Consider the following 24,851-nt stretch of genomic DNA (forward strand, 5'->3'; position numbering starts at 1 on the left):
AAAGGCTGAAAATCACTGTTTCAGAGGTTCTGTTAACTGATTTTTATCCCTCCAAATTTCTCTAAAACCAAATTTTTTTCTACTTTTTAAAATTTTAATCTAAGGCATATTTTCTAGTCCTGGAAAGTTGCAAGTCCCTTAAGGGATACAGAACCTTAAAGGAAATCTGTTCATCTAACAAGCATGTATTGTATACCCCTACATACCAGGCACTCTTCAAATTACCAGGATACAGCAGAGAACAAATCCCACTCTCTCCTGAAGCTGCCATTCCAGTGAAAAGACAAGGATGACTCATTATCCCAGTTTGCCTGGGACTGCCCTTTTTTAACTCTGAATGTGCTGCACTCCAGGAAACCCCTCAGTCCAGGGCAAACCAAGGCAGCTGGTCACCCTGGCAGAGACAGACACCAAACAAGCAACCAAAAATCATCAAATGATGATAGGTGCTTTGAAGAAAATAGACAATGACAAAGATGACAGTGTACTGAAGAGTGTATTGCTATTTTGCACAGGGATGTCAGAGAAAGCCTCTCTGATATAATGACACTTCAAGAAAGGAGAGAACGAGTCATTCAGGTAAGTGGAGGAAGGGTTACAGGTAGAGTGAATAAAAGCGGTCAATAGCAAATGAAAAGGCCCTAAGGTGGGAGTGCGTTTAGAATGTCTGAGGAATGGCAAGGATGCCTCCCGTGGCTGGAAAGGGCTGAGCAAGGAGCAAAAGAGTAAAAGAGAAAAAGTTCAAGTTAAAGAAGCAATTGGGTGATAGCTATAGCATAACCTACCCATCACTTAACTTCTTCTTGATTATTTTAATCCCACAATTCCAACCTACAATAATTTTCCTTTTTTATTATAATGGAGACTCTGTTTTAATTTATTGAAGATCCTCTCTTCTCACATCATATATTGTATGTGAAAAACACTATTTATCCCATAGCATTGCTTTTGTTTCAATTATTCAACATTTAATTATATTCTACCTGTATGTGCTTTTAGATATCTATATCTTACCTCCCTAAAACTTAAGGATGGATTGATTGAGAGACAGGGTACTAGGATTACAAGGCATGAGCCACTGCACCCAGCCACCTCCCTAAAATTTAGACTTCTTGAGGTCAAGTTCCATATTGAATCGTATTCAACACACAGTATGCAAGCAATAAATACTAATAGATATGACTCTTTAATTTGTGTTTTGTTTATTTTTATGCTCAGAATAAAGAACTCTTACAACTGAACGATAAAAGACAATCCAATTTTTAAATGGGCAAAGGATCTGAATAGACATTTCTCCAAGGAATATATACAAATAGCCAATAGGCACATGAAAAGATGCTCAGTATCACTAGCCATCAAAAAAGCACAAATCAAAACCACAATGCGATACCACTCCACTTGTGGGTATGAGATACCACTTCATACCCACTAGGATGGCTATAATCAAAAAGACATAATAGCAAGTGTTGCTGAGAATGTGGAGAAACTGAAACACTCATACACTGCTGGTAAGAATGTAAAATGCCCCAGCCACTTTTGAAAACAGTTTGGTATTTCCTCAAAAAGTTAAACACAGAATTACCATTTGACCCTGCAATTCCATTCCTCAAAATACATCCAAGATAAATAAAAATATCCACACAACAGTAGTTATAATAGCTAAAACATGGCAACAACCTGCAGGTCCATCAACTGATGAATGGATAAATAAAATGCAGTATATGCACACGATGTAATTGTATTTGGCAAAAAGAAAATAAAACAGAAATACATGCTTCATTGAAAACAATATGCTAAGTCAAAGAGGCCAGTAACAAAGGACAACATATTGTATGATTCCATTTATATGTAATGTCCAGAATAGGCAAATCCATAGAGACAAACTGCAGATAAGTTGCTACTTTGGGTGGTGGTGGATCAGGGTGGGAATATAGGGAAGTGACTGCTAATAAGTTTAAGGTTCCTTTTTGGGATTATGACAATGTTCTAAATTTGTGGTGATAGATGCAAGTTGCACAATTCCATGAACATACTAAAAACCATTGAATTACATACTTCAGGTGAATTGTATGGCATATAAATTGTCTCAGTAAAGCTGTTATTTAAAAAAACTTTTGAGCTGTCTCCAGAATGGAAAATGATACTTCACTGGAAATAATGTTAAGCAAAGGCAAACAGCCTTCTGTTGGAAACATTACTATAAAAGATGGATTCAATCAGTGGTTCCAGTAACAGTTTAGAGTAATCATAAAAATAGCCCAGAGAATTTAATATGTTATTGGGCTCCCCAAAGAATACAATTCAGTAGATCCAGTAATCTGTATTTTTAAAAGGCTTTTCAATTCATTTTAATGTATATCTAGAATTGGGAACCACTGGACCATTAATGTCCTAACTCAATAATTTTATGAGAGTTTATCTTTGCTATCTATGAGATACCTCTCTATCTAGTATTTTCTATTTATCTGAAAATCTTGAGTTCCTTAATGGAACTCACCTCCCTAAATGAAGAGTTTGAGTTTAGAAAGAGGTGGCCTCATTGGATGGATCACAGCACATCACATATTCCTATTAACCTTATATGTGTCCTTTACTTAAGCTATCTCAAATCCTCTTTTTTCCAGAAACGATTTGATTTAAATAAATTGAATAAATAAAAGATTACATATATTATATATATTCTCTAAAACTACATTTCTCAAACTGAGATACATTGAAGAGTCCTTTTATCTCAAATATTAATAATATATTTTTGTTTTTAATATATAGGTATATTATAGAATCAAATATAAAATTTTCATGAATTTTTAAGACAAAACCCAGAAACTTCAAAGAAATTCCGCATTTGCCACAGGAACTAGTTCAGACTACACTCCCAGGTTCTAAGGGTATATACTCATGCCCTTCTGCAAGGCATACTTCAGGAAAAATCCAAGAAATCTAGGCATTCTGTTCCACTCCATGGGTGATGAAATACCCCTTCATTCAGAACCATATGTAAGCTAGTCAGGTTATTAGTGATTGTGCTCTGAACACTTCAAGAAGGGGAAAAATGTCTGAACTAAATCCAAGAATTAAACCAAAATCTGTTAACAAGTGAGTGAAAAATCTTTCAGAGGCAAGCGACACTCAGAGAAATGTCTGCTGGAGATCAGCCCTTGTAGTTAACCTGTCCAGTGTTTTAATCAGACAACAATAAACATCAAGTGTAACCTCCAGAACTATTTGGACATCGCCCAGCTAGTGGAGAGTACACTCTGGTTGCTTATCTGGGCTTGCTCAGCCCACTGATCCATGAAGAAGCCCTGGGTAGTCTACCCAAGGCCGTAGATGAACTATCACTAAAGAGAAGGTATTCCCTTAGATTTGCAATCTTTCACTTAGATCTAGTGCTTTGATTTTTTAGCTGTTCTTTTTCAGCTAATTTCTCAAAACATTTGTGATAACTTCACTCAGGGACTAACATCTTAAAAGTGGTGTTATAATATCAGGTCTGACACAGAATTATATAAATCTAGGTCAATTTACTCAATATTAAAATAGAAGAGTTGAATAAAATGAATCTTAAGATCCTTTCTAGCATTTAAATTCTACACTTATACAATACTTGCCAATATTAAAGATATGTGCTATGAATTCTAAATGCAATTTCAAAAAAAGAAGTTGTAAACATGACTTTTTTATTCTTTCCATTATGCTGTTTCTTCTTGCATCACCCTAGTTCAAAGCCCTTTCTCCCTCCACTGAAATTTTACAACCATCCTCAATTCTGGTCTTCGATCTCTCCTTATTCCATTATATTGACCACACTGCCATTAGATGATTCTCCCTTCATCATTTCCTTCAATGGCTCCTAGCCCAGCATTCAATGTGCTCCACAGTCTTCTCCCAATTTACCTTTCTAACCTTGTCTATCCCTTCCTTATACTGACTTACACTTCAGCAAACTTGTCAGTGCCTTCTGAAATACATTAGACAAATCCTAGCTTCTTCCAGTGTGCTTATGTCATTCCCCCAATGTGCTTATGTCATTCCCCCACCTGAAATAATCTCTGTCATACCTCCCACTTTTGTTCCATTCTTCAAGAATGACTACAAGTCTCGCCTCAACTACAAAGCTTTTTCTGACCACCTTCTTTGAATTCCTGAGGCACTTAGCCTGTAATACATCTTTGGCATCCGGCACATGCTACCCTCCTCTGGGCAGATTTAATACAGAAGAGGTCTGTGGTAAAATTTCTGTGTCATTTTTTTTTCCACGTAAGACTCTCAGCTTTAATACAAACTGAATATATAATACACAGCAAATAAAGGGGCCATCTTGAACTCAGATATTTTTTAATTAAAAAAATTACAGCTCACGTGCAATTATTAGAAACTCTACCACAAATCCACCTTACTCTTACCAACAATATTTTTACAGCTATGTTCTAATGTTTGAGCCAATACTTTAGGTTTAGGTTACTACTTCCTGTTTAATACCTTTAAAGGGCAAGAGTTCAAAGTCAGTCATCAAAACTTTTAATTATAAAACTTGAACAAGACAAAAAATTTCCAGAAAACAAAACTAAGAGTATAGTTTTGAACAACAATAAGACCTCTTCTAGTATAGGTATCACACCAAACTCAAATTTGAGAAGAAATAAAAAAAGAGACATTTTGTCTGGTCAGAACCATTTAAACAAAATGGCACATTTTTCTCCATCTGCCATGCAAAACACACAACTTTTACTAAAGCACATGTGCTCCAACAAGTACCACCACCCTTTCCCTAATGGTGAATATTTCTGCTTCAATTCCAGAAACATTTTATTTCAACTATAAAGTTTCTGGTGTTGCTTGATAAAGAATACTTAATCTGGTCTTTACCCTTCTGATAACAATACTGAGATACTGAGATAATGCGGATACAAGTCCAAATTTGCCACTTTCACTTCTATATAAAAACGCCTTCTTGAAGAGCCAAGAAACACTCTCCTAACGAGCCCTGTAATGAAGTGTTAGTAAACATTAGAAAATTGATTGCAGGCATGAAATACTACGTTAAAACAAAGAAAATGTTTTCAACATTTCTCTTTAAACTGAAGTAAAAATATTTCAACCAATATGCTAGAGACTTTCATCAATTCGCAATACCCTAAAACTAAACAGCAATGAAAAAAAATCTCTTATTTAACTATTTTGGCACATAAAGAGTTCCATCTATTTCACAGGACAGAGAAAAGAGGGGTGGGAAAAATGCAGATGTGTGACAAATCTATCTGTTAAGCAATTGCTGAAAGCCAATTTTGTTTTCCTTTCACCAAAGAAAGATCATTCAAGCAAGTCTGCAGGACTCACCTGCAAAGCTGAGGGGTCTGGCAGGAATTCAACATCCTCTCCAAAGATAAAATCGGGAGGCAGTTCTGGGTATTGGGCATTGAAAATGATATCCCCTGAAATAAAAGAAAATGACAGGTCCTTTTTATTTCCTTTCTAAGTATGAATATTCTGAAGACTGTATCAGAAAAACTTCTAAAACAAACTTACATTAGTTTCAGAAAAACATTTGAAAAGCACTTTCTGGATGATTAATTCTTCAAATAAACTAATATCTTTTTTTTTTTTTTTTGAGACAGGATCTCACTTTGTCACCCAGACTGAAGTACAAAGGTGTCATCTTGACTCACTGCAGCCTCAACCTCCCAGGCTCAAGGGATTCTCCCATCACAGCCCCCCAAGGAGCTGAGACTACAGGAACATGCCACCATGCCCAGCTAGTTTTTGTATTTTTATTAGAGATGGGGTTTCGCCATGTTGTGCAGGCTGGTCTCAAACTCCTGAGCTTAAGCGATCAATCCACCTCAGCCTCCCAAAGTACTGGAATTATAGGTGCGAGCCACTATCCCAGGTCTGCTATCCTTTTTTAATTTAATATCTACAACATGCAATCAAAAAAGTTTTATCTCCAAGTACACAATGAATGTAAATATCCAAGTAGAAAAGTAGAAGCAGCCACATCCACAATATATGCTGATTATTTTTACAGGAAATATTACTGTCCAATCACTGCCTGCTAATTAATAAGCCTTTATGAAGACTGATTCTGTATAGACACAGTCCTCGCCTTGCAGAAATTAAACATACATACCTTTGGTATACTGGAAAGAACATCTGGCTTATAGTTCACAAAAACCTAGATTTATATCCACAGGTCTCCTCATTATTTATCAGCTCAAGTGATCTGGAGCAAGTTTTAACTTCTTTAGACTTCAGTTTCTTCATCAGTAAGAGGGAGATACAATAGTACTAATGTCACAGATTTGTTGTGAGGATTAAAAGAGATGGCACGCCTGGCAGTGTCCAGCATATAGTAAGTTCTCAACATGTGATAATGGGAGTATTACTGTTGTTTTGATACATAAGACAAATTTACAAAGTCTCATTAGCAAATTTACATTGCAAGTTCTTCTACCTGTTTCTTTTCTGAATCCCTCTGTAGCTCCCTTTTTTTCCTCTGCTCATCCCAAGAATCAGCTCTTATCATTATGCTAATACTAACATGTAAATTAGTTTATCGACCATCTAACACACATATTGAGTTGTAATGTATAAAAATATGTATACTTGTGTACACATACACAACCTCTGTACATGTACATACATACAGCTTTATCAGTCCAATCATTTTTACTGCTCAAACAATAATAGCCATAAAATTATATCCAAATATAAACATTCAAACTTCAGTTCTCATTTGAGTCCTTAAATCTCTATGCACTAGGCATTTCAATGTCAAACTCAGCAAGTCTAAAACGTGATCATGACTGTCCCTTTTCTCACTCCCCTCATTCCCTGATTCCACGCTAAAACTTCAGTGTCATCTTCAACCTTTCATACACCCTGTATACTCTTAGAAAACAACTCATCTCAATTTTTCCTCCAAAATGTCACTCAGATGGATTTTTCCTACTGTTAACAGCCCCTTCCAGGCCCAGATCTCCTAGTCCATACATTCACTCATCCACTCAATAAATATTTGAACTTTGCCATATGTACTATGGTAGGCACTAAAGATCAAACAAACAAACAAACAAACAAACAAACCCTGCTATTAAAAGCTGACAGACTAAAGAAATTCAATCATTATCATACCTTTTAAAATGGTCTCCTAATACAAGCTACCCTCCAGTTCATAATACATATTATCATCAAGTAAATATTCTTAATGTGCTATTTTGTCCCAACAATTCCTAACTCAAGAAACTTAAATGATACTCTACTATCAAATGGAGTAAAAGCAAACATTTCAAAGTGATATCCACCCTTCTCTTTATCTACAAGCCTGTCTTTTCTTCCAGTCAATATGATCTGCTCAATGCCCTCCAAATACTATGACATCAACTACTATAATATCTCTCTCCTTGCTTAGGTCTTACCATCCTTTATGAACCCACTAAATTGTCTCTTGTATGAAGCCTACCCTAATAAATCCAGAACACACAGATCATTGTTACTTCTGAAATTAAAATCCTGATTAGTTATGCCATTCACCTGAGTATTTAGTTGTAAGTAGTCTTATATTGTTTTATTGCTCTATTAATTTTAAAAAATCATAATAAACACAAGCTACCTGTGAGATACTGTGACATGCTATGTCAATACAAAGATAATTATCCTCAAGGAGCTCATGTTTAGTGAGGGATATAAGACATAGACCCAGAACCACAAATACACAGCAATACAAGGTAAGTACATATAATTGAACTTCCTAATTAAATTGTAAGCATCCAGAGAACAGACATGTTTTTATACTTGTTTAATGTTTCTGACAGGGCAGAGTACAGTACAAATAGAATATATTCAACAAACACTCAATAAATTAAAGAAATTCTATTCTCTGAACTAAATGTCTAAGTGTTGAAAAAAATCTTCAGTGAAGAATAAGGCATAGCAACAAACATATGAAAAAACGCTCAACATCACTCACTATCAGGGAAATGCAAATCAAAACCACAATACGGTTATCATGTTACTCATGCGAGAATGGCCATAATTAAAAGAAACAAAAAAATATTAATAATAGATGTTGGCGGGGATGTGGTGAAAGGGGACACTTTTACACTGCTGGCAGGAATGTAAACTCGTACAACCACTATGGAAAACAGTGTGGCGATTCCTTAAAAGAACTAAAAGTAGAAATACCATTTGATCCACAACCCCACCACTGGGTATCTACCTGGAGGAAAAGGAGTCATTATACTAAAAAGATACTTGCATACACATGTTTATAGCAGCACAATTCACAATTGCAAAACTATGGAACCAGCCCAAATGCCCATCAGTCAACAAGTGGATAAAGAAATTATAATTACACACACACACACACACACACACACACACACACACACACACACCATGGAATACTACTCAGCCATAAAAAGGAACAAAATAATGGCATTTGCAGCAACCTGGATGGAACTGGAGACCATTATTCTAAGTGAAGTAACTCAGGAATGGAAAACCAAACACTGTTTGTTCTCACACATAAGTGGGAGCTAAGCTTTGAAGACACAAAGGCATAAGAATGATATAATGGACTTTGGGGACTCGAGGGAAAGGGTGGAAGGAGGTGAGGGACAAAAGACTACATACTGAGTACAGTCTATACTGCTCCGGTGATGGGTGCACCTAAATCTCAGAAATCACCACTAAAGAACTTATTCATGTAACCAAACACCACCTGTTCCCCAAAAACCTACTGGAATAAAAAATAAAAATAAAATAAAATGTGAGAAATGCAACACACACAACAAACTAAAAATAAAATATATTTTTATTTAAAAAAAGAAGAAGAAGGCATAGCAAAGTCACTCCTGGAGCTTTCTGTAGGGAAGAAATTTAAACAAGAAAATGTATCCTTCAGAAGACAGGTATAAAATTAAATTAGCAAAAGTAGTACAACCACCATCTCTCACCCTACCCACTATCATCATCTCAGATGACCAACTGTATCTGCAATAAATTATAATTCAGAAGTGCTAACTATAAGGCATTAACTCAAGCCTTGGCTGAAAAGCACAAGCAGAGATAATATGAATGTCCTGATTACTCATTCTTTCAAGTATACGCAGCAAGCATATTCTTTAGGAAGGAACATACTTTAGAGATCTGTTTGTAAAAGTCCTATAGTTGGCTTACTTTACTTACTTTAGGAAAAAAAATCAAAAAGTTAACAGAGCAAAGATATCAAGGTTTTGAAAAATGCCAATCTAGGATCTATTGTGCCTTGACATTCTAAAAATAAATAACATGCTAAATTCCAATAAAAGAAATTTTATCACTTTTGCTACTCCAGAAGAATGGCTGCATTTTCAAGTTCACAAAGGAACACTGTTAGTAATAAATATTTCCAAACTGGTAAACATTGAAAAAATCTACTTAAACGATATCCATTCTAGTTGATTCTATTCAACATTATACTAGAGGCTCCAGCAAGAACAATTTGGCAAAAAAAAAAAAAAAAAAAAAAAAGATACAAAATGTATCTACAGTGGAAAAAAGCAAAACTATCTCTACCCACAGATGACATAAATCTTGCATGTAAAAAATCCTAATGAATCCACACAAACAAACAATGAGAACTAATATACAGCTTCAGCAAGGTTGCAAGATACAAGATAAATGTACAAAAATCAACTGCATTTCTGTACAACAGTAATTAACGATCCAAAAAATAATTTTTTAAAATTCCATTTACAATGAGATCAAAAAGAACAAAATACTTAGAAATAAACTTAACAAAAGAAGTATAAGAAGTGTACACTAACAACTACACAACATTGTTGGAAGAAATTAAAGAAGGCCTAAATAAATGGAAAGACATCTCAAGTTTGTCAACTAGAAGACTTACTATTGTTAAAATGGCAACACAACCCAAGTTGATTTGTAGATCCCATGCAATCCCTACCAAAGCCCTAGCTGGACTCTTTGCAGAAATTGACAAGCCAATCCTAAAAATCATATGAAAATGCAAGGGATCCAAATAGCCAAAGAAATATTTAAAAGTAATTTGCAGGCCTTCTCAATTATAAAAGTTGTTACGAGCTACAACAATGAAGACAATGTTGTGCTGGAATATGGATAGGAATACAGATCAATGGAATAGAATTCAGAGTCCATAAATACACCTTCAAATTTATGGCCAACTGATTTTTGACAAGGGTGCCAAGACAATTCATTGGGGCAAAAAAGTATTTTCATCATCTCACACTCATTAGAAGAGCTACTATCAAACAAAAAAATAACAAGGGTGGGTGAGGACATGAAGAAATTGGAACCTCTTGAAAGTGCTGGTGGGAATGTAAAATGGTACAGCCACTATGAAAACACAGTGGTGATTCCACACACAAAAATTAAAAATTAACATATGATCCAGAGATCTACTTCTGGGAATATACCGTAAATAACTAAAAGGAGATTATCAGAGATATTTGCACACATTTGTTCACAGTGACATGATTCACAATAGCCAATGAGTGGAAGCAACCCAACTGTCTACAAACAGATGAATGGATAAACCAAATATGACATATATGTGTGTGTGTGTCTGTGTGCATACATATAATGAAATATTATTCAGCCTTGAAAGGAGAAAAATTTTAAAACATGCAACAACATGAATGAATATTGAAGACATCAAGTAAAATAGTCACAAAAAGACAAATACTATAATGACTCCACTTATATGAAACACCTGAAGTAGTATGTTTCATATAAGTACACTACTAAAGTGTACACTTAAAAAATGGTTAATATGGTAAATTTTGTTAAGTATATTTTATCCCAATTAAATGAGTTTTTTAAGCATCTTTTCAAAAAATGGTGATGGGACAACTGGAAAGCCACAGACAAAAGAATGAAGTTGGGCCCCTACCTCATATCACGCAAAAATTAACTCAAAATGAATCAAAGACCTAAGTGTAACAGCAAAAAACTACAAGATTCTTCAAGGGAACATAAGAATAAATCTTTATAACTTTGGGCTAGGCAATGCTTTCTCAGACATGAAACCAAAATCAAGCAACAACAACAAAAATAGATAAATTAAACTTCATCAAAATTAAAATTTTGGCCTTCAAAGGACACTATCTAGAAAGTGAAGACAATCCACAGGGAGATAATTTTGCGAATCACATAGCTAATAAAGGACTCGAACCCAGAACAAAGAAATCTCACAGTTCAACAATATAAAGGCAAATGTCCCAATTTTAAAATGGGCAAAGGATCTGAACAGACATGTCTCCAAGAAGATATACAAATGTCAACTAAGTACATAGAAAGATGTTCAAGATCATTAGCCAACAGGGAAGTGCAATCAAAATCACAGTAAGATAGCTCTTAATTACTCACTTGGATGGCTATAATCACAAAGATATATAATAACAAGTGTTTATGAGAATATGAAGAAACTGGAACACTTACACACTGCTGGTGTGAATGCAAAATGGTACAGTCGCTTTTGAAAACAGTCTGGCAGTTCCTCGAGAGGTTAAACATAGAGCTACCATCTGACCCTACAAATCCACTCGTAGGCATATATATACCCAACAGGCAAATATATACCCAACAGAAGTGAAGACATGTCCACACAAAAACTTGCACATTGTTTGTACCACATTATTCACAATAGCCAAAAAGTGGCAACAACTAATGTCCGTCAACTGATGAATGAATAAATTGTGACATTATACATATAATGGAATATTATTCAAATTTAAAAGAAAGTACTGATATAACGCTCCAATGTGGATAAGCCTTGAAAACATTAAGCTAAGTGAAGAGTCAGACACAAAAGGCTGCTACTTATTGTATTATTATTGTATGACTCTATTTATATGAAATGTCTAGAATATGAAAATCCATAGAGACAGAAAGTAGATTAATGGTTGCCAGACAATGGGGAACGGGAGAATGGGAAATGACTGCTAATTGACACAAGCTTTCTTTTTGTGATGATAAATATTTTCTGAAATTAGTGTTGATGGTTGTACAACTTTATGACTGTATTGTAAAAAGCCACTGAATTGTACATTTTAGAGGGTAAATTAAAGCTGTTTTTGTTTTTAATCTCATGCAAAAAATTGTCCCACTTTAAAGAAACCTCATCTTAAATAAATTACAAAGTGTTTACTGAATAGTTGTGGCATAGTTACTTTTTATAAATAAAATCATATTAAAAATGCAATGTGAAGAGTTTCTGCATTTAAAAGAACTGTGCAATGAGCCCTTTATAAAAGTAAAGACTGCTTTTTAAGATAAATACTTGTAAATATCTTCATTTTTAAGGAACTTTACAAAATGTATCTTTTTAATGGACATGACTGGATAATGTTACAGACTTTTTAAATTTTTAACTATTATAGATATACAATGCTGTACTTATTTATGGGGTACATGTGATATTCTAATACAAGCACATAATGTATAAAAACCAAATTAAGGAAATTGAGATATCCATCACCCCAAGCACTTATCATTTCTTTGTGTTAAGAAAATTCTAATTCCACTCTTTATTTTGAAATACACAACAAATTATTGTTAACTATAGTCACCCTATTGTGCTGCCAAACACTAGATCTTATTACTTCCATAGCTGATTTTTCAATAAATTTTAAGGCAACAAACCAGTATTTGGATATACAATAAGGTTTTTTTTTTTTTGGTTTTTTGGTTTTTTTTTTTAAGGAAAAGATATGTACTAAAAGGGGAGGGAGTTTATTACATTATGTATAATAAAAACATTACGTAAATATTTTTCAAAACAAAGAAGTGACTTAAAATAGCTTCCAGAATCTCACAGAGTTACATTCCAGAATTTCTCAGGCTCCTACCTTCAACCTCAGAGAAGTCTGAAACGCTTTGCCTCAATACTCTACAGCCTCTTTGAAATAAACTGTGGCATTGTTTTCTTGCTATGGAGAACAGTCAGTAAATCAGTCAAGAACATTTATTAAAAACCCACAACGCACAGATGTGCATACTGGACACCTGGGGAGTTATACAGGAAGTAGAAAACAGTACCTGACCTCAAGGCAGAGACAGTAGAGAAAAGACCAACACAAATCATATAGAAGAGCAATAACATCACATTTCCTTTATTTCACCCTGGAGCAGATGACATGAACACAGAGTACAGATTATTTGGACACTGCTTACTCCAACTTTTCATAAAATGGAAGAGTACGCAGGAGAACAAAGAAATAAAAGTAGGATCAGAGGTGCTATAAGGTGAGGATTAAAAAAAAGGAAGAAGTGTTACAACCACCTAACAACAAAATAATAGTTTCAAGTCTTATTTTTCATTACTCCCTGAAACTTGCCAGGCTATAATAGTGGGAGCAACGGGGGCAGAAGCTCCTTCCTTTCAAAATGCACATCAACAGTGCTTCATAATATGACACATACATGAAATCACAGAAATGTTAAATACAAAGTAGATTTTATTTACACTCTTGTGCCTTAGTAGCCAACAATTTTTAGAAGGTATCAGCACGATCTCAGGAAGGCCCAGTTACCAGATATGCAAAGTGGACCATATGTCCTACTCCCTAATTACAGAAGGAACACAGCCTGTCCACGGGCTCCTTTCCTTATTCTTCACCAGTGAAATATTATTATACTATTTTGTCTATCAGCTTCAATAACTGCCACAAAAACATAGTTTCTAAGAAACAATTCACATGAACAGACACTTCTCAAAAGAAGACATACACATGGCCAACAAACATGAAAAGTGTTTAATATCACTGATATGGTTTGGCTCTGTGTTCCCACCCAAATCTCATCTTAAATTGTACTCCCAGAATTCCCATGTGTTGCGGTAGGGACCCGGTGGGAGATAATTGAATCACAGAGGGAATTTTCTCCATACTGCTCTCGTGATAGTAAGTCTCATGAGATCTAATGGTTTTATAAAGAGGAGTTTCCCTGCATAAGCTCGCTCACTCTCTCTTTCTCTCTCTCTGTCTTTCTCCCTCCCTCTCTCTCTCCCTCCCTCCCTCTCTCTCTCTCTTTCTCTCTCTCTCTCTTTGCCTGCTGCCATCCATGTAAGACATGACTTGTTCCTCCTTGCCTTCCACCATGATTGTGAGGCCTCCCCAGCCATGGTCCATTAAACCTCTTTCTTTTCTAAATTGCCCAGTTTCAGGTTTGTCTTTATCAGCAGCTTGAAAACAGACTAATACAATCACTAATCATTAGAGAAACACATATCAAAACCACAATGAGATACCATCTCACATCAGTCAGAATGGTTATTACTAAAAAGTCAAAAAATAACAAATGCTGGTGAGGCTGCACAGAAAAGGAAATGCTTACACACTGCTGGTGGGAATATAAACTAGTTGAGCCACTGTGGAAAGCAGTTTGGAGATTTCTCAAAGAACTTAAAATAGAGCTACCATTCAACCCTGCAATCCCATTACTGTGTATATACCCAAAAGAATATAAATCATTCTATGGAAAAAAAAACGCATATACTCATATGTTCATCACAGCACTATTCTCAACAGCAAAGACTTGGAATCATCCTAGATGCCCATCAAGAGTGAATCTGATAAAGAAAATGTGGTACATAGGCCAAGCGCAGTGGCTCACACCTGTAATCTCAGCACTTTGGGAGGCCAAGGCGGGTGGATCACCTGAGGTAAGGAGTTCGAGACCAGCCTGGCCAACATGGCAAAACCGTGTCTCTATTAAACAAAAAATACAAAAATTGGTTGGGCATGGTGGCGCATGCCCGTAGTCCCGCTACTTAGGAGGCTGAGGCAGGAGAATTGCTTGAATCTAGGGTGTGGAGGTTGCAGTCAGCCAAGATTGTGCTGCTGCACTCCAGCCTGGGCAACAGAGCGAGACTCTGTCTCAAAAAAAAAGAAAGAAAAAAAGAAAATGTGGTACATATACACCATGGAATACTACAAAGTCATAAAAAAGCATGAGATCATACAGCAATATGGATGTAGCTAGAGGCTATTATTCTACCAAACTAACCAGGAACAGAAAACCAAATATCACATGTTCTCATTTGTAAGTGGAAGCTAAACGTTGGAGTATACGTGGACACAAAGAGAAAAATAGACACTGGGGCCTACTTGAGGGTGGAGGGTGAGAGGAAGGTGATGGTTAAAAACCTACCAATTGGGTACTTTGCTCACTATCTAGGTGACTAAAACTTTTCTACACCAAACCTAGTGACATGCAATTTACCCATGTAACAAGCCTGCATATGTACCCCCAGAACCTAAAATGAAAGTTGAAGAAGAAAAAAAGAAAAAAAAGGTAAATGACTGGTTTTCTGCCAGTGATAGATTATTCTTATCAGTTGCTGCATTAAATGATTACTTACTGAAACGCCAAGTATGGGAAGTGAGAATCAGACGAGAACCTTGTGGAAACACCAGTTTGAAGGAGATTCTCAATAAAAAGTAAGTTCAAGCAAGAGAGTTTGTGTCCATCCATTTTTGCATCACTATAAAGAAATAACCGAGGGCTGGATAATTTATAAAAAGAGGTTTAATTGGCTCACAGTTCTGCAGGCTGTACAGGAAGCATGGTGCCAGCATCCGCTTCTGGCAAAGACCTCAGCAAGCTTACAATCATGACAGGAGGTGAAAGGAGAGCAGGCACATCACATGGCAAGAGCGGGAGTGAGAGCAAGAGGGGAGCCACGCTCTTTTAAACAACCAGATCTCACATGAAGTCAGAGCAAGAACTCATTCATTATCATGAGGACAGCACCACACCATTCATGAGGGATCCACCCCCATGACCCAAACACTTCCCATTAGGCTCATCTCCAACACTGGAGGTCACATTTCAACATGATATTTGGAGGTGACACACATCCAAACCGTTTCAGAGCTTTATGAAAGACTTTGGAGAGGTGACTCATTTCCAAGAGTTAGCTTTAACCCTTAGTGTGTCCTTACACTGAAATTTAATATCTCTCTGAAAATTCCCTTTGCTGGTTCTGAGAACTTTATGGGACAAGTTTAATTGCTCTGTAATATCACAGCCCTTCAACTATTTGAAGGCAGTTTTTGTGACCTATCTTTCAACCCCACTAGGAGTCACCTCTTAGACAGGCTTACTATCCCAGTCTCCTTCACTATTCCTCATCTGACTTGTTTCAATTTCCTTTATCATTTAGCTCTCTCCTCTCTGAATATGTACCTCTCTTAGAGGATAACACCCAGATCTCAAGATAAGATTCTAGGTGTGTTCTAAAGAGCATAGAAACCAACAAGAAAACCCATGCCTTAATTTATGCATTAAACTTCTATTGATAAATGGCATTGCAAGTTAAAATAGCTTTTTTGGCAGCCTCATCAGTAGTGACTCCTATTATGCTTCTTATTAACTAAAAGCCCTAACATTTTTATGTATTTACCACTACTAAACTACATATCCCTCTTCTTCACTGGAACAACTAAATTTCAGAATCCATTTCAAAATTTTAAATTTATCTGTATTATATTTCAATATCGCTAGATTTACCTATTTAAAGTCCATCATGATATTCTTAGATTCTACTCCAATTTTGGGTTGGCACTCCTAACTTCAAATTATAAACATACTAGCTAGGCATCCTTCTGGAAACCTCCCTGTATGGCAATTTATAAACAATAAACAATCTTAGGTGCAATAATTTAAACAATAATATCTAACCAAAAATAATATGAACTTAAACATTCATCACGAATTTGTCAAGGAACTTGTCAACTGCCTCAGCAATGTAGGCTGTTGTGCCTACAAATTCAAGGATACCACTAATTATTCCATTGCACAGCATACTTCTCATCTTGAGTGGTAGAGTATAATTTCCAATATCAAGGAAAAAGACTCTAAGGAATATTACATCTAAGAGTTGGCATATTTACATGAATTAGGCTCTCAAAAAAAATATTTGTAGAACAAAGAATGGAAGTAGGGGGCAGAGGCTAAACTTAGGTCATCTAAGTTTGCCTCCTCTTCTTAGAAGACTTCCTTCTGCCATATCCCTCTCCTAGACTTCGGATCACACCTAATCCTTCTTTGCACTTCTAATACCTGAAGCAGTGCTATGTAATAGAAATAATAATGCAAGCCACATACGTAATTTTAAACTTATCAGTAGCCACATTCTAAAAAAAGAAAAATGTGACATAAAAATTATAAACTATTTTTTAACTTTATACTCAGTAAAATTCACCTTTTTCTGTATAGCTATGAGTTGTATAACATGCAGAGATTTGTGTAAACACCACCAAATTAGGATACAGAACAATCCTATCACTCTCCAATACGTCTTCATGCTATCTTTGTGTATTTAAATGTTCCCACCATTCCTTATTCCTGGAAACCTCTGACCTGCTCTTGGCCCCTTCAGTTTTGCATTTTCCAGAATGCCATACAAATGGAATCATATAGTATGTAACCTTTTGAGACTAGCTTCTTCTTTCACTTAGCATAAGGCATTTGAGATTCAGACAAATTGCTGCATCTATCAATAGTTTGCTCCTTTTTAGAGCCTACTAGTATATTCCATTGTACAGATGCACCACAGTTTATATATCCATCTACCCAATAAAAGACATGTAGGTGATTTCCAGCTTGTGATGATTATGAATGATGCTGCTATAAACATATATGTACATGTTTCGTGTGAATGTACATTTATCATTTCTAGATAAACGTTTAAGGCTGGAATGCTAGGTCATATGATGAAGTGTATCTTTAACCATAAAACAAACCGCCAACCTTTTTTCCGGAGTGGCTATTACATTTAGCATTCAAACCAACAATGCATGAGAGTTCCAGTTTCTACACATTCTTGCCAACATTTAATATGGTCAACTTTGTTATTATTGTCATTGATTTTAGTCATTCTAACAGGTACGTCATGGCATCTCATCATGATTTTAATCTGCATTTTCCTAATGACTAATAAAGTTAAGCTTCTTTTCATGTGTATATTTGCTAACTGTGTATATTCTTTGGTGGAGTATCTGCTCAAATCTGTTCCTCTTTTTTTTATTGTTGTTGGTTTTCTTATTGTTGACTTTTGAAAGCTATATATTCTTGAAATTTGTTCTCTGTTAGATACATGATTTGCAAGTATTTTCTCTTATTGCTTTTTGTCTTCCTCTTAACAGTCTCTTCAGCAGAGCAAAAGTTTTAAGCTTTAGTGAAATCCAATTTATCAGTTTTTTTCTTTTATGGATTATGTTTCTAAGGTTGTATCTAACTCAATGCCCAGCCCAAGTCACAAAGCCTTCCTTCTATGGATACTTCTTGGATTATTATGGTTTGAAATTTTCCATTTAAGAATGTGATTCACTAATTTTTGAACATGGTTTGAAATACAAGTCAAGGTCCTTTTCTTCTGCATGTAGATGTCCACTTGTTGAGAAGACTCCTTTTGCTACTGAAGTGCCTTTGCATTTTTGTGGAAAATCATTGACCATATTTATATAGATCTATTATTGGACTTTCTATTTTGTTCTACTGATGTATGTCTCTTCTTTTGCCAATACCACACTGCCTTAATAGTAAGTCTTCAAACTGAGTAGGCTGACTCCTCCATTTTTATTGTTCTTTTTCAAAATCGTTTTGGCTATTTTAATTCTCTGCCTTCCTATATAAATTTTAAAATCATCTTGTCAATATCTGCCCAATCCTCCTGGGATTTTGATGGGGATTATGCTAAATACTGTACATTAATTTAGGGAAAAGTGACCTAGGAAACGAATTAAAACGAATTAGGGAAAACATCTTAACTATGTTGAGTCTTCCCATTCATGAATATATTATATATCTCTGCATTTATTGAGGTCTTCTTCAATTCCTTTATCTACATATAGATATTGAACATATCTTATTGGATTTATAACTAAGCATTTTTTGGGCAGGAAAGTATTATAATTGGTACTACTTTTTAACTTTCTGTTTCTGATTGTTCATTGCTAGTATAAAGAAATATGACTGACTGTCCTATGCTGATCTTATATCCCGTAACCTTAAAAAACTCACAAGTTCTAGGATTTTCTGAATATGCCTTGGGATTTTCTACATAGACAATCATATTATATGCAAATTAGGTGGACTTATCTCTTCCTTTCCAATCCATACGCCTTTTATTTCCTTTTCTTGACTTCCTGCAAATTCCAGTACTATGTTATATAGGATTTGGGAAAGTGAACATCTTTGCCTCATTCTCAGTCTTAGAAGAAAAGCATTCAGTCTTTCACCATGTATGATATTAAGCTATAGGTTCTGTGTAGATATCCTTTATAAGTTTGAGGCTGAAGAAATTCCCTTTTATTCCTATTCAGCTAAGAGTTTTTATCATGAACAGATTTTAAATTTTAGTTTTTTCTGCATCAATTGATATGATCATACGGTTTATCTTGTATTAGTCTGTTAATGTGGAGAATTGCATCGATTGATTTTCAAATGTTGAACTTGGCTTTCATTCCCAGAATAAAACCTGCTTGATTATGATACATTATTTTACTTTTAGACATATATATGTATGCATTTTATATATGTTACTGAATTCAATTTGCTAATTTTTTTCAAAAGTTTTACTTCTTTGTTCAAATGAGGGATACTGGTCTATAGTTTGTTTGTTTGTTTTCTTCTACTTTCTTTGACCGGTTTTGATATCAGAAAAATGCCAGCCTCATAAAATAAGATAGAAACTGCTGTATCGTTTTCCATTTCTGGATTATATTGCATAAAGTTGGTGATTTTTTTGTCTTAAATGTTTGGTAGAATTCACCTGAGATCATCTTGGTCTGGCATTTCATTTGTGAAAGATTTTTTTTTAACTATAAACTCAATTTCTTTAACAGATACAGGATTAATCAGATAATCTGTTTCTTCCTGAGTGATTTTTGATAGTTTATTTCTTTCAAGGAATGTGTTCATTTCACTTAATTGCCAAATGAATTGGCATAAAGTTAGGTTCAGAGTGAAAGCACTAAACCATCTTCTGTGGACTTGATTCATTCGAATAGTTTTCAAAGCCTTTAAACGCTATTCTGGTTTTCCCAAAGTACACACCACCCAGAGGCTAGTCTGGGCAATGTTCTATGCTGTAGCTCAGTTCTCAAAGATTCTGCTATATTGATTCTGTCCGGTTCCACGTGTGAAGCTCAAGGATAAGCCTGAGACTTCATACACAGATTTAAAGGATCCTTTTCTCCAGCCCCTCTTCTCTGTGATTTCCCCTGTACTCTGCCTCCCAGTGGCACCTTTTCCTGGTACTCTGGCTTGAAACTGGGAGTTTTCCCCTCCCCATGTTTTTATGTACTTTCCATTACTGTGTCAATCTGGAGGAGAAACCCCAAAACAAAAGAGTCTAAGAGGCTACTGCAAGAGTCCTGTTTCATCACTAGAGCTTGCCCGCCTTAGAGACAGAAGAGTTGGTGGGGAAAAAAAAAAAAAAAAAGATTCCATCCTGAAGGGTCCCCCTTTCTATGTCTTTGACCCGGGAGAGGGTTTTCTTTGGAGAATTTTCTGTCCTTGCCCAGTGCATAGTGCCAGGATGTCCTAGGATCCAAATCAGGAGATATGGAAAGAAAAGATAAACAATTTTTTTTAAATCACAAGAAAATGACCTCCATATGGGTTAATCTTTGAGTTTTTATTTCTTCTTAGTATGTCTAATAATTGCTTTTCAGAGTCCTCAAGCAGTTCCTATACGTATTCTTCAGGCACTCTATAGTTTTAAATTAAAACCAGTGAGAGAGATAGAGTTCAGTTTACTCATTTTCACCAAGAACTGATAATTAAAGCTAATAATTACAGCCAGGCACAGTGGCTCATAACTGTAATCCTAGCACTTTGGGAGGCCGAGGCGGGTGGATCACCTGAGGTCAGGAGTTCAAAACCAGCCTGGCCAACATGGTGAAATGCCGTCTCTACTAAAAAATATAAAAATTAGCCAGGTGTGGGGGCACGCGCCTATAGTCCCAGCTACTCGGGAGGCAGAGCCAGTAGAATCACTTGAACCTGGGAGGCGGAAGTTACAGGGAGTCGACATCGAGCCACTGCACTGCAGCCTGGGCAACAGCACGAGACTCCATCAAAAAAAAAAAAAAAAAAAAAAAGCTACTAATTAAAATAATAATTAATAAAAGTTATATAACCTTTATATTTTATTTAGCCAGGATATATAAAATAGTACCATTTCAACATGTCATCAATATAAAAGTTATCAGTGAGATATTTTACATTTTTAAATATAACACTTTAGCATCTGATGTGTATTTCACACTTACAGCACATCTCAATTCAGACTAGCCGCATTTCAAAGACTCCATCACCACATGTGGCTAGTAGCCACCATATTGGACAGCACAGACCTAGAGGAAACACTGATTAGGAAAGAAGGAAACAAAGGGAATGAAGGGAAGGTAAGAAAGAAAAGTCACTTAATTTTCCATGACTATCTCAATGTAAAATGTCCTCCCTACCTCATTAGATACTACATTATGTTCCTGGGCAGTTATTAGTCATTGAAAAAAGTTCTTTCTCATATTGAAACAGAAAATATAGCTACAAATCACTTTTACCCGCTAACACTAGTTCTACCCTAAACATTATTCTACACGAAAGTCCCCAAATCATCTACAGATGACTGTCAGGTCTTCTTTTAATCTTCTCTTCTCTAGGTTAAATATGCCTAGTTCTTTCAGTGGTTTATAATAAGACAATTTTCAGGAAATTAAGCTACATGATTCTTATATGTATATCAGAGAGAATATACATGTTGTTGACTCTCAGAAAATTAGACTAATTCAGAAAGGGGTATAATGTCCCATCTTCAGATGTAATATGCTTTAAATGAACTTTTAACCTTCTATTTTTGTATACTTGCTTCGGTGCATACAATAACAATATTTTAAGCCAAATGCTATAAATTAGCATTACTTTATTGAGCAATAAATATTCTACTGCAGAAAATTTTAGCCTTAGTAATCTTGTAATGCATATTCACAAACTGTTTCATTACTGCAATTTGTTATCAATTCTTTTTTAATAACTACAATGCAAGTGACACTATAAAAAAGAAAGTAAGCTTTTTCAACCTTTCTATGATTGTCGTAGTCTTAAAAAGTAGTTCAGAATTCAATATAATTTTAAAACAAATCAGTAATGATCCTTGTCATGACATAGTAAAACACTGAAAAAAAAAAAAACCACAGGAAAATTTAGCAAGTAAGCTTGATTTTTATATACCCATACACACACTCACACACCCTTGATTTAGGTGTAGCTCCTAGAACACTATGTATTTACATTTATTTTTCTGTTAATGAAATATCATAATGAGATGGATGTTGTAAAGTTGGTTTAAACATACAGAATAAGTAGCTTTGAATTTACTGAGAAGAAAAAGAGATAATGCCAATTGGAGGAAACTGTGAAAAAACCCTGAGATGTGAAGCAATAGGAAAAAAAAAACAGTAATTAATTATTCTATACTTGAACAAGCTTAAGAAAAAGAGCATGTGACTGTAAAGATTTTGGTTAAACTGGCAGGATAAATCAAGATGTTTTCTCATTCTCTAAAGACAAAATTTTCATTTATTAATTCATTCAATCTCTCAACAAATATTAAACATATACATTATGTTAAGTACTGTCACTGACAGAAAAAGAATTAAGAGATTCTGCCCCAAATCAGGCAAGAGAAAGAAATAAAGGGTATTCAATTAGGAAAAGAGGAAGTCAAATTGTCCCTGTTTGCAAATGACATGACTGTGTATTTAGAAAACCCATCGTCTCAGCCCCAAATCTCCTTAAGCTGATAAGCAACTTCAACAAAGTCTCAGCATACAAAACCAATGTGCAAAAATCACAAGCATTCTTATACACCAATAACAGACAAACAGACAGCCAAATCATGAATGAACTCCCATTCACAATTGCTTCAAAGAGAATAAAATACCTAGGAATCCAACTTACAAGGGATGTGAAGGACCTCTTCAAGGAGAACTACAAACCACTGTTCAACGAAATAAAAGAGGACACAAACAAATGGAAGAACATGCCATGCTCATAGATAGGAAGAATCAATATCATGAAAATGGCCATACTGCCCAAGGTAATTTATAGATTCAATGCCATCCCCATTAAGCTACCAATGACTTTCTTCACAGAATTGGAAAAAACTACTTTAAAGTTCATATAGAACCAAAAAAAGAGCCCGCATTGCCAAGACAATCCTAAGCCAAAAGAACAAAGCTGGAGGCATCATGCTACCTGACTTCAAACCATACTACAAGACTAAAGTAACCAAAACAGCATGGTACTGGTACCAAAACAGAGATATAGACCAATGGAACAGAACAGAGGCCTCAGAAATAATACCACACATCTACAACCATCTGATCTTTGACAAACCTGACAAAAACAAGAAATGGGGAAAGGATTCCCTATTTAATAAATGGTGCTGGGAAAACTGGCTAGCTGTAAGCAGAAAGCTGACACTGGATCCCTTCCTTACTCCTTATACAAAAATTAATTCAAGGCCGGGTGCGGTGGCTCACGCCTGTAATCCCAGCACTTTGGGAGGCCAAGGTGGGCGGATCACAAGGTCAGGAGATCGAGACCATCCTGGCTAACACGGTGAAACCCTGTCTCTACTAAAAATACAAAAAAATTAGCCGGGTGTGGTGGCAGGCACGTGTAGTCCCAGCTACTCGGGAGGCTGAGGCGGCAGAATGGCGTGAACCCGGGAGGCGGAGCTTGCAGTGAGCCGAGACTGCGCCACTGCACTCCAGACTGGGTGACAGAGCGAGACTCCATCTCAAAAAAAAAAAAAAAAAAAAAAAAATTAATTCAAGATGGATTAGAGACTTAAATGTTAGACCTAAAACCATAAAAACCCTAGAAGAAAACCTAGGCAATACCATTCAGGACATTGGCATGGGCAAGGACTTCATGTCTAAAACACCAAAAGCAACGGCAACAAAAGCCAAAATTGACAAATGGGATCTAATTAAACTAAAGAGCTTCTGCACAGCAAAAGAAACTACCATCAGAGTGAACAGGCAACCTACAGAATGGGAGAAAATTTTTGCAATCTACTCTTCTGACAAAGGGCTAATATCCAGAACCTAAAAGAACTCAAACAAATTTACAAGAAAAAAACAAACAACCCCATCAAAAAGTGGGCAAAGGATATGAACACACACTTCTCAGAAGAAGACATTTATGCTGCCAACAGACACATGAAAAAATGCTCATCATCACTCGCCATCAGAGAAATGCAAATCAAAACCACAATGAGATATCATCTCACACCAGTTAGAATGGTGATCATTAAAAGTCAGGAAACAACAGGTGCTGGAGAGGATGTGGAGAAATAGGAACGCTTTTACACTGTTGGTGGGACTGTAAACTAGTTCAAGCATTGTGGAAGACAGTGTGGTGATTCCTCAAGGATCTAGAACTAGAAATACCATTTGACCCAGCCATCCCATTACTGGGTATATACCCAAAGGATTATAAATCATGCTGCTATGAAGACACTTGCACATGTATGTTTACTGCAGCACTATTCACAGTAGCAAAGACTTGGAATGAACCCAAATGTCCATCAACGACAGACTAGATTAAGAAAATGTGGCACATATACACCATGGAATACTATGTAGCCATAAAAAAGGATGAGTTCTTGTCCGTTGTAGGGACATGGATGCAGCTGGAAACCATCATTCTCAGCAAACTATCACAAGAACAGAAAACAGAGAACCATGTGTTCTCACTCATAGGTGGGAATTGAACGATGAGAACACTTGGACACAGGAAGGGGAACA

At 35.7% G+C, this 24,851-nt stretch overlaps 1 protein-coding gene across 25 annotated transcripts in view; it reads right to left on the minus strand.

Annotated features, from left to right (window-relative positions):
* The window catches only part of BABAM2 (BRISC and BRCA1 A complex member 2), a 493,921-nt gene that overhangs the window by 348,663 nt on the left and 120,407 nt on the right, over window positions 1-24,851 (minus strand). For 18 of the 25 annotated variants that reach the window (XR_012422532.1, XR_012422530.1, XR_012422531.1 and 15 more), the window contains one exon: window positions 5,341-5,435. The exons of 4 other annotated variants lie outside the window; for them this stretch is intronic. Coding sequence is in view for 16 of the 21 variants with exons in the window: in XM_045368628.3 (XP_045224563.1) it covers window positions 5,341-5,435 (95 nt within the window). In the remaining 5 variants the exon portion in view is untranslated. Of the gene's footprint in view, window positions 1-5,340; window positions 5,436-21,305; window positions 21,390-24,851 lie in introns of all 25 variants that reach the window. 3 more of the 25 variants (XM_074012084.1, XM_074012083.1, XM_065527654.1) reach the window with 1 other exon arrangement.

The sequence above is a fragment of the Macaca fascicularis genome, chromosome 13 (genome assembly GCF_037993035.2).
Source record: "Macaca fascicularis isolate 582-1 chromosome 13, T2T-MFA8v1.1".
In the NCBI taxonomy this organism is placed as follows: Eukaryota; Metazoa; Chordata; class Mammalia; order Primates; family Cercopithecidae; genus Macaca; species Macaca fascicularis.